The 11,488-nt window shown below is 44.5% G+C and overlaps 1 protein-coding gene across 3 annotated transcripts in view; it reads left to right on the forward strand.

The window, feature by feature from the left end:
* MTSS1 (MTSS I-BAR domain containing 1) overlaps positions 1-5,012 on the forward strand; it is a 157,087-nt gene extending 152,075 nt beyond the window's left edge. For all 3 annotated transcript variants that reach the window (XM_070940337.1, XM_070940335.1, XM_070940336.1), the window contains 2 exons: positions 3,346-3,508; positions 4,021-5,012. In XM_070940337.1, coding sequence (XP_070796438.1) covers positions 3,346-3,508; positions 4,021-4,706 — 849 coding nt within the window. In that variant the 3' untranslated portion in view covers positions 4,707-5,012. The remainder of the gene's footprint in view (positions 1-3,345; positions 3,509-4,020) is intronic.
* Positions 5,013-11,488: the final 6,476 nt, after the last annotated feature.

The raw sequence follows: 11,488 nt of genomic DNA on the forward strand, positions 1-11,488 counted from the left end.
GAGCTGATGTGTTCCTATTAAAAAGATTCAAGGCACACCCCTTGCTACTAAACCTCCTCCTGGCCTTTGCTTTTAGCTTGATGTGATCTGCAAGCCAAGGCAAGCAACCCATGATTTAATCTTCATAGTTTAGCACGATGTGTGGGCCATCTAGGTTCACATCCCCGCTAATGCGTGATGTGGCTTGTTTTTTGCCTGTGTTCTGCCCCAGCTATGGACCCCAAAGAACACAGGACACACAAAGTCTGTACAAACCTTAGTTTACTAAATTAAATCAGTCTTTTTCAAATAAAGGCTGTTAATTAATTTTCTTAACAGCTTACAAGAATCCAAAGAATAAATAATCGTAATCTTACTATGGTTGGCAGAAAGCCCAGAAGCAATTTGCGGGAAGCTGATAAGAGAACTAAGATCAGGACGCGAAGGAGAGTGAACTAAGTTGTTCCCTGCAAATTGCTTCAGTCGGTGTTCTTCCTTAAATAGGCTAAGGGAGTGGCCAATTAGCCCCAAGCCTTACTCTTGAGGAGACCTCCTCCTGAAGAGCCACTCCTGCCTTTTGGCAGCTCTGTGCGCCGTGCATCGAGAAGAAGCTCCTCCGCTTCGTCCTCTTCACTTATGGGAGGTTCTGAAGGCCCTGGCTGAATCCCCGCCTCTGGCACCACATCTTCTCCAGCCTCCTCATTGTCCGACTCAAGTGCGAGCTGCACAGGCTGCTGGCGCAGCACCACATCAGCCTCCTCACTGTCGGAATCAGCTACTAGCTGCACAGGGCGCTGACGGGCCACAACAGCCTGCCATCTTTTGAAATCCAGCAGTTTGATAAACTCAGAATTGGTTGATTGTCTGGGATTATTATTTTTTTAAGTGAGAAAATCTAGTTCACACATTATGCTAAGTCTGTTTAACTTGCTTTAGGGCAGGTTATGGAGTGTCCATATTGATTGGGGAATTCTGCGAGTTAAAATCCACAAGTCTTAATGTTGCCAAGGTTGGACATTCCTGCTTTAGGAATAAAACACAATTGTTCAGATTATACAGGGTGCTAGTCTGAATCGCCCTAATGCCGTGATGGTGAACTTATGACACACGTGCCCAAAGTGGCACGCACGGCCTTACCTGTTTGTCTTCTGGGTTCCTGGCGCACATGCACGCACGACGATCAGCTGTCCTTTGCGCATATGCGGCAGTGCTGAAACAGTTGTGTGCTCATGCGCGCCAGCCAGCTGATTGACAGATGCGCATGCGTGCCAGAATCCAGAAGTTCGGCTTTTCCAGAGCACGATCCCTTCGCATGTGTGGCAGTGCTGAAAACCGGCCTGTGTATGCGCAGTGGCCAGCTGATCGTTGGGTGCGCATGCGTGCTAGAACCCGGAAGTTCGGCTTTTCCAGAGTGTAACCCCGACGAACGAGTGCGTGTGCATGATGTTTCCGCACAACTGCCGAAAATGTTTGCCATCACTGCCCTAATGTACGAACCCATTCATGGAAAACTTTTATGCAATTTACAGGCTTTGTCACATGCCAGTTCTGTTAATAAGTAAAATGAGTCATTTGAAAAGCAGATCAGGTGATTGATTGATTGATTGATTGATTGATTGATTGATTGATTGATTGATTCGATTTATATGCCGCCCTTCTCCGGAGACTCAGGGCGGCTTACAATGCGTTAAGCAATAGCCTTCATACTTTTGTATATACCTGCTTAGTAGGGCTTTCGCCCCCCTCAAGCGGTGTTCTTTTTTATACAAAGTCAGCTTATTGCCCCCACAATCCGGGTCCTCATTTTACCTACCTCGGAAGAATGGAAGGCTGAGTCAACCTTGAGCCTGGTGAGATTTGAACTCACAGTAATTGCAGGCAGCTGGCAGCTAAGTGCTACTTAACAGCACTTTAGTCCGCTGCACCACCAAGGCTCCTCGTTCCATATTATGGAAATAACATGAATTGCTTTGGACTGTAATAGAAGAATGGCATCAAAAGGTCTTATTTGGACTGCAAAAATCTAGGTAAACTTTAGGTAGCAGTGAAACTGCTAACTCTTTGCTAGTCATGCTAACTCTTTGCTGTCATCTAACTCAACCTTGCGTTCTCAACCTTGCAATTTGAAGATGTGTGGGCTTCAACTCCCAGAATTCCCCAGCCAGCCGTGCTAGCTGGAGAATTCTGGGAATTGAAGCCCACACATCTTCAAATTGCCAAGATTGAGAAGCATTGATCTCCCAGATGCCCTGATTTTTTTTGCAGCCCAGATATGGTAGCTTTATGCTTATTGGTGTCTTGCTTCTACATTTGTTAAGATCATCCCGTCCCCTATTGGATTTTACGTAAAATTGGATGGCCCAATCCGCAAAAGATACCTATGCATAATTTATCCATTACAATCGAATCATTAATAGTTAGTATGGACCTACTGAATTGAGGGGTCTTTGGTTATTCACATCTCTCCCCATTGAGCTCAATTCATATATCCTTTTAAACCGTAATGTGGTTTGTTTGATTTTGACTCAAGTGAAAGATGTGGACTTGGCCACTATATAAATTTCATACCATGTTCTGGCTTGTTTTCTGCAAATCAGGACACTGGTTTGTTCTACAACCAAAGTTAAAAGAAACCATGGCTTAGACCAGGGATGTCAAACTCAAGGCCCGGGGGCCAGATCTGGCCTGCGGGGTGCTTAGATCTGGCCCGTGGAGCTGCTCTGGAAACAGCAAAGGACTGGCCTGGGGTGCTTCTGCCAGTGAAAACAGAGCCCCCAAGCTCCATTTTCGCTGGCAGAGGGTTGCAGGAGGCCATCGCAGCCGGAAACAGAGCTTGCAAGGACCGTGTGTGGCCCTCCCGAGCTCTGTTTTCACTGGCAGAGGATTGCAGGAGGCCGTCACGGCTGAAAACAGAACTCCGGAGCCCATTTTCAGTGGCAAAGTGCTCAGGCCACCACAGGCTCCCCTGACACGAGTGACATTGAGCTGGCCACACCCACCATGGCCACGCCCCCCTGCCCCCCTGAGGTCAAACACAACCTGATGTGGCCTTCAATGAAATTGAATTTGACACCCCTGGCTTAGACCATTGTATTAATCCAATTATGGGGCCTTCCTCAACCAGGTATCCTTCAAGCATGGTGACAAACCCTAACCCTGATTAGCTGAAGCAGCTTTGGATGACAGAAAGTGTACTCCCAACACAGATAGAGGGAGCCAGTGTAGAGCATGGGGTGTGCTTAAGTCCAACCTGTCCGTGTTGTGAATGAAAATCCAACTGAAAAGAGACAACCCAGACTTTGCAAGAGGAAGAGTGTTCTTGTAATGTTATTCTAATCTAATGAGAGACCTTCATTGTGTTGATAGCAAGGAGAGGAGATGGAAGCATGTGAAGAGCTGGCTCTCGCTCTTACCCGAGGGCTGCAGCTGGACATTCAGAGGAGCAGCAGGGATTCCTTGCAGTGTTCCAGTGGCTACAGCACTCAGACAACCACACCTTGCTGTTCTGAAGATACAATTCCCTCACAAGGTAAGGAACGGGAGCAGAGGAAGGATTCACTTACCTTCACATGTATGACAGTTGCAGTGTCCCCGGGGTCATGCGATCACCTTTTGCAACCTTCTGACAAGCAAAGAATCTGGGAAACCAGATTAATTTAACAACCGGGTTACTAATTTAACTACTGCAGTGATTCACTTAACAAATGTGGCAAGAAAAGTCATAAAATGGGGCAAAGCTCACTTAACAAACATAAAAGTTGGGCTCAATTGTGGTCGCAGGTTGAGGGCTTCCTGTATACAAGGAGTCCTCAAAAATTGAGCCCACAATTTCTATTGTTATGCTGGGGAGGGTGAAAATGCGACGCACGGAAGGTTCGGAAGGCCAAAAACAGGCCCGTATTCTGCCTATAAGACGCACCGAAATTTTCACCCACTTTGGGGGGGGGAGTACATCTTATACTCCGAGAAATACGGTAACACTTTCACTTGAGATTGCCAAGTCAGATTTGCTGTTCTGACTCCCCTTTTTTGCCTTCCTAGTTTCAGATTACGACTACTTTTCTGTGAGTGGTGATCAAGACACCGAGCAGCAAGAATTCGACAAGTCTTCAACTATTCCAAGGAACAGCGACATCAGCCAGTCCTACCGTCGCATGTTCCACGCCAAGCGTCCTGCTTCCACTGCGGGCCTCCCAACCACCCTTGGCCCTGTGATCGTCACGCCAGGCGTGGCCACCATCCGACGGACGCCTTCCACCAAACCGGCAGTAAGGCGTGGGACCATTGGCGCGGGACCAATCCCCATTAAGACCCCCGTGATTCCCGTTAAAACTCCATCTGTGCCAGACGTGCCGGTGGGGCTTCCTGGTTTCCCGAGTGGGGCAGAAGAAAGCGCCGAGCAAAGTCCTGAGGCTGGAGGGGGCAGCACCCCCACCGTATGTACCTCCTCGTGGAGCGGGCAAGCAACCGCCAGCCTTCCCCCTGTCAGTCAGAAGCCGAGCAGCACAGAGGATCAGAGACCGCCGGCGGCTGAAAACGAGAGAGAGGAGAACGAAAGAGAAGACGTCAGCATCACTGCTCCCCCATGCCAACCTACCGTGCCCCACACAGGTGGGCAGAACCCAGCGGAGGCCCCACAGGGCGAAGACATGCTGAATGCTATCCGCAGGGGCGTTAAGCTGAGGAAGACCACCACGAACGATCGCTCAGCACCCCGTATTTCCTAGATGCCGAATCACTGCCCAAGTTGAGTGAAAAAGAGAACGGACCTTTACCTGATGGTATCATCTTTGTGTCTTGGTCCATTATTGTACAATCAAGATTTTTCTAGGAGAGAGAGAGACAACTGGCAGTGGTCTCTAAAACGGGAGGGGAGGTTAGAATTGACCAGGTGAAATGCTTAAAGGAACATCTTGCTGACTATTGATTATTATTATTATTTTCTTTGTAAATCTGGCTGATTATATTTTCCTCTGCACATTTTCAAATTCTCAGTTCCTCCCTTTTTTCCTCCTCCCCCTCAAAGGTGCCAAAATCCCATTTAACCTTTTAATAACTCTTTGTAAAGTGTATTCATTCACAAAAGGATGGTTATAAGAAATGTCAAGTAGTTAAATTTTAGCAAAGGGGTGGGGGTGGGGGCAGTGGTCCGGTGGTAATGCAGTTCTCCCTCTTGGATGGTTTTGTAGAGCACCTTGTCAAGTCATAGTGGGAGTCTCAAACCAGTGTTCGTTTTCTTGTACAAAGTTCCTCGCGAGAACACACCTCCTTAACTGAAATACAGCGAGCTGTTCACCTGTGGCAAAAGCAGGAAACGGAAGCTGATTAAAGCAATATATAATGGGAAGAGAGAAAGAGAGAGAGAGAGAAAACGGCTGTATTGGGTTAATTTTTAGGGATTAGGAAGGGAGGGGCTTAATTTCTTGCACAAAAAATGTAGCCTAGCAGGTAGTTTCATTGTAAATGCGTCCAAATAAGCCATAATGAATTACAGTGTTCATTTTAAGTAAGGTGTTTCAAAGACTTTTGGGTACTTGCCTGCTAGGTATTTTTTCCTATGTTGGCCCTGTGAAAAAGGACCATGTTAAGATTTCTTGCCTCTGTAAAACCATGCAGTATGCTTTCATTTCCGGTCATCGTAAAACCTCGTTATAAATCAGTTTTGTACCATCTTGGCAACAGGCTTTAAACTTTGCATTCCTCTCTTCACTTTGTGGTTCCTCGAAAGAAGTAAACGGAACACAACATAAAAGCAAGACATTGTGAAGGCAGAAGGGTGTCTTAACGTTGTTTAAAAAATAAAAATAAAAAACAAAGAGCAAAAAATTTAAAAGAAAACCAGGGAGCTCTTAATTATAACTTTATACCTTTTACTGGCTGCGCCCAGCAGGCTGGGTAGCCAAATAAATGGAAAAAAAAAAAAAAACCTTCCCCAGGACTTTTGACAAACCAACTCATTAGACGGATGGGCAAGTAACTGGGAACTCCAGTAAAACTGCAAATGTTACTTTTAAGGGGGACTGTTTTTTCCGAAACGGCAGTTTGGGTGCAAAATTTGGGGATTGGGAAGGGACGGGAACACTCTAGATTTTATTTATTATAGCGGGAGGGACATTCACAACTGGTTTTCTTTTTATTCTCTCCCCCCCACACACACACAATTATTGGGGAGGGGGAAGCATCGTTGATAAATTTATAAGTAAGATTTCCTTTTCTTAACATGAACATTGCTGTGGTATTTTCCGTTTCATGGGGTCAGTAGAAATATGCATAACTCAGGCACCCCCCCCCCTTCCCTCCCGGTGTTTTAAGTTTTGTGGTTTTCTGTTTCTTTTTTTAAAGAAAAAGCATTCTGCAGTCTAACTGGATACCGTCTGCCTTATTTCTACATGGGCGATGCTAGCAGAATTCTTGACTTCAGAGGGGTGTGTTTGTGGCCGCAGCGATGCGCCCCACTCATCGTGGAAGGAGCTGGGTTGTGAGTGCGCGCGCGCACACACACAATCTCCTCCGCCATGGACACTCGGGAGATTCGTATTGGCTGCCATCTTGCCTACGTAAACTTCTTATGCTTTAAATACATAACTGCATTGGATGTGAGATGTATCGTAAACCTGTTTATAGTCACTGTGTTCTATATACATTTACACAGCTGTGGTTGCTTAACACTTTTTCATTATGGCGTCGGAAGCGAAAAGTGCAAAAAAAAAAAAGAAAAAAAAAAGGCATGATCCAAAAAAAATAATAAGCTTTTTCTTCCTTTGGAAAATAAAAATAATAAAACAGTGCTGTCAAAGTTAGCCCACTTGTCCTGAAAACGAGCAGATGCTCTCTGCAAATGATGCTCCGAGATTTCATTTTTCTTACCCACTTGAGAGAAAGAGAAGAAAAATGGACAAAAATAAATAAATAAATAAGGGTACAGGCTGACAAGCTGATTTTTCTAAGCTTTTCTTCTTTTTTTATTAAAAGGTGTTTCTGTTAACCCTTGCATCCCCAGCCCCGTTGTTTTCAGTGAAGCTCACGCAGGAGATATTTTTCAAAAAAGCACGTTTTAAGGAAACATTTTGGATGAAGCTGTATTTTGAGAGTTGCAGCCTCTTCCTTTTCAACACCAGAATTTAAATCTTGGTTAAAAAAATAATAAATGATATTGCCAAAATTTGATGTTTAACATGTGGCAAAAAAAACCACTTTGGATAGTTCTGTTGGTTTGTTTTTTGAGGTTTCTTTTCCTTTTTAACCTTTTTTTTTTTTTTGTGTTCCTTGCCTATTGTAACAGCAGCGTCACAATGTAAAATGTTTCTAATGGTAAGTTCTTGTGGTTTAGTTTGCTAGTTTGTACCGAGAGTTGACCTCTCTATTCCCCATGCAGTGTTTTCCTTCCGAACTGCTAAAAATAAAAAAAAATTGCTGTTAACTGTGCTTCCCTTCTACCTTGTAATGAATGCTTCAAGCCTATATTACAAATAAAGACCTGCTGACAAAAATTTGGAGTGGGTTGTGTCTTTTGTGTATAAGCCAAGAAAAAAGGATTTGTGTGGGATCTCGTTGATGCTCTTTAACAGAGGTGGGTTTCAGCAGGTTCTGACCAGTTCTGGAGAACCGGTAGCGGAAATTTTGAGTAATTCTGGAGAACCGGTAGTAAAAATTCTGACTGGCCCCACCCCCGTCCCCATCTATTCTCTGCCTCCCTAGTCTCAGCTGATCGGGAGGAAATGGAGATTTTACGGTAACCTTCCCCTGGATTGGGGTGGGAATGGAGATTTTACAGTATCCTTCCCCTGCCACGCCCACCAAGCCACACCCACAGAACCGGTAGTAAAAACTTTTGAAACCCACCACTGCCCTTTGAGTATCACTGGGCTACAAATTTTGGGAAATTATCGACCTCTGAAATAAAATGTATTAATTTTACATATTTGGATTAGATGAATTAGAAAGCAGGTGATAAAAGTGCTGGTTGAGGAAAGTTTTCAAGATATTTCAGAATAAATTATACACAGGCGAGTATGTTTGCCCACAAGGGAGGGAGGTGTCTAGTTATCATGATGCCTCGTATCTTCTTGACAAAGTACGGTAGAAGAATGAGAATGGTACCAGACGGAAGTGTATAAATTTATCTTCACTTTGAGAACAGCAAGACTATGAAAAACATGTGGATTATTTGCTTAGGTTCCTATACAGCGCTTGATGCAAACTTGTCACTGAAAGTTCACTTCTTACACTCGCATTTAGGCTATTTCCCTTTGAACTGTGGGGCAGTGAGTGAGGAGCATGGGAAGAGATTCCACCAGGACAGGGATCCGCAACCTGCGGCTCTGGAGCCGCATGTGGCTCTTTTATCCCTCTGCTGCGGCTCCCTGTCGCCAGTCTGCTCCACAATTGATAGGGCTTTCGTTTAGGATAGGTAGAGGAAGAAGGACACCACACTAAGAGGAGACTCTATGGTGAGGGAACCAGACTTCCGGTCTGCAGAGGATAAAGAACGCTGCGCTAGAAGGAAACTGGTGGGGAAACTGGACTTCCGGCCCCAGAGGAAAAAGGACGCCGCGCTAGGAGGAGACTCTTATGATGGGGGAACCAGACTTCTAATCAGCTCCAGAATTGAACGGGGCTTCCGGTTAGGACCTTTGTGGCTCTTTGAGTATTTAAGGTTGTCTACCCCTGCACCAGGATATCGCAGGCATGGAGAAAAGATACCAATGGAAATTGAGTCCATCCAACGCTTGCCGATTATGGCTGGAATCTCCCCAGGGATGATAGCAATAGCACTTAGACTTTTATACCGCTTCACAGTGCTTTTCAGCCCTCTCTAAGCAATTTTACAGAGTCAGCATATTGCTCCCAACAATCTGGGTCCTCATTTTACCAACCTCCGAAGGATGGAAGGCTGAGTCAACCTTGAGCCTGGTGAGATTCGATCTGCCCAACTGCTGTCAGCTGGTGATCAGCAGAAGTAGCCTGCAGTACTTCACTATTAACCATTACGCCACTGCGGCTCCTACTGCTGATCCTACTGCAGTTCACGAGAAAAGCCAAAAAGCAGTTTAGATACTGATTAAAGATGGAACCTTGCAAAAAGCATGAAAATGTTACATGAAAAACCAATGAATGAATGGAATGTTGTTACTGGTATCAATAAAAAGATAAATTTATGATTGGTGTGGCACCATTCTCATTGCTATATCACATTTTTGCAGAAAAAGTTTGGAGCATAAACGCACATCCCCCTTGTAATTTTGAATTATTTTGATGCAATTTTGACCTGAAGCTGTATTTTGGAAACTGGAGCTAATTAATACTCGGGACTTAATTTTCCTTTATTAGCGACCCGATTCTGACAAAATTAAGCTACTTTCATTTCTGAGGCTTTCTCCTCGTAGACCAGTGATATCAATGTGCCAGGTAAACTTCTCCATGTTGTGCCTTTCAAGCAGTCTGCAGATTCTCAAAGTTGCCATCCTATAAATTTAGGGGAATGGGCTGGAATGGGTAGAAGATAAAATTTTCAACCCAGAGCTATCAAGCCAACCTTGCTAAGTCCACGGCATTTTAAGTAGCAAAGGGGGTCTTTCTGAATCACCCTTCCTATCGTTCCGTGATTGAAGAAGCAAATTAAACTCACATCTGTTGTACCTTTTTAAAATTTACTCCTCTCTCAAGAGGAGATTTTAGTGGCTCTTGTAGTTTTGAGCCCACAATACCAACTATGAGTGGCTTTGCTTTCACAGTCAGATTAACAGGTGATCCTCGATTTACAACAGTTTAGTGACTGTTCAAAATTGCAACGGCACTGAACAAAAGTGACTTTGGACCGTTTTTCACACTTAACAACCAGGGTCCCCGTGGTCACGTGATCAAAATTCAAGCCGCTTGGCAAGTGGTTCGTATTTATGACGAGATTGCAGTTTTCCCATGAAAGCTGCAATGCGATCCATCTTTTGCCACCTTCTGACAAGCCAAGTCAATGGGGAAAACAGATTCGCTTAACAGCCGCGCTACTAACTTTTTAACAACTGCAGTGTTTCACTTAACTGTGGCAAGGTAGGTCATAAAATGGGGCAAAATTCGCTTAAACGTTTCACTTAGCAACAGAAATGTTGGGCTCAATTGTGGTTGTAGGTTGAGGAACTACCTGTATTGAAAAAAAAAACTATCTTGCACTGAAATGGTCATTCAGAAAGGTTCGGATGCTGAGCTTATATGAAGCCCCTGTGCTAATTTAATAAATAAGGTGGAAACCATTAAGGCAACTTCTGGCAAGAAATGCACTTTCCATTTGTTCTTAATCAAGGCAACTTCCCTAAAGCTCATTGTTCATGATTAAGAAGGCTTAAGCTCCTGTGACATCCTGCGGCCTTTGAGCGCTCACTTAAGGATCAGGTACTCAAGGACCCATCTAGTCTCTCAAAAAGCCTAGCAACTTTTAATCGGGATGATCCAGAGCGCATTACCTTATACCACAGGAAGTATGGTTTTCAACAGATTAATTCATTTAGTGTGTAAACCATTTCTTATAAGCATCTTGAACCATCATCCTCAAAGCTCTTCGACCAACTTATTAGTATTAAGATTAGTATTACATTAGAAGCGTTAGAAGGCTGCAGCTTTGAATTCTGCTTTAAGACAGAATCTGGCCAGGGAGCAGTTAAAACTCTTGAGAGTACAACGTGCTTCTACTTGGAGGAACTGCAAAATTAAGAGTTGGGATCAGTGGTCCCAAGGGGATTCCAGCTTTTTCCAAGATCAATTCTGCATACTTTGGCTTCAGTGGTAAGAGGGTAAGAGCCCGTGCTGTCACGCGTGCGCGCGGACGCACACCGAGGCAAAATTACATAATGGATCCCTTTTGTTAACTACATCCTTTGTGCCAAGGGTTCCCCAAGCCCTGATCCATGGACCCACCCCCCCCGTAGCATGCCAGGGAGGCCGCACAAACAAGCGGAGCCCCATCCGTGGGATGCAAGCGGCACACGAAACCACATCCACTCCGATCTGCGAAAAAATCTCTCTCCACGGAACCGGTCCCAGGTGCCAAAAAGGTGGGGGGGGGCACTGCTCTATACCAACATTGTGGAGTATCGTTTGACTTCTTTAAGACAGGAATCTCCAACCTTGTCAATTTTAAGCCTTGTGGACTTCAACTCCCAGAATTGAACTCCCTGAAAGTTGATGTCCACAAGTCTTAAAGTTGACAAGGTTTAGATTTAGGTTAGGTTTATTAAATTTGTATACCGCCCTTCTCCCGAAGGACTCAGGGTGGTGAACAGCCGAGATTAAAATACATGCAATATAAAAATTAAAATAAATTAAAACAGAATTAAATCAAATTGGCTTCCCAAAATTTAAAACCCTTTGCCCATAAAATAACCCATTAAAATTTTAAATTTAAAAATTTAAAATTTAAAAAGGTTGGAGACCCCTGCTTTAAGAGACAGCACACGTCTTGCTTGTCCGAGTTAAGATTGCTAAAGTCATCTATATAGTAATGGCCAGGCAGGCAGGG

This window comes from Pituophis catenifer, unplaced genomic scaffold (genome assembly GCF_029215685.1).
Source record: "Pituophis catenifer annectens isolate HBS135680 unplaced genomic scaffold, rPitCat1.0.hap2 SCAF_3, whole genome shotgun sequence".
NCBI lineage: Eukaryota > Metazoa > Chordata > Lepidosauria > Squamata > Colubridae > Pituophis > Pituophis catenifer.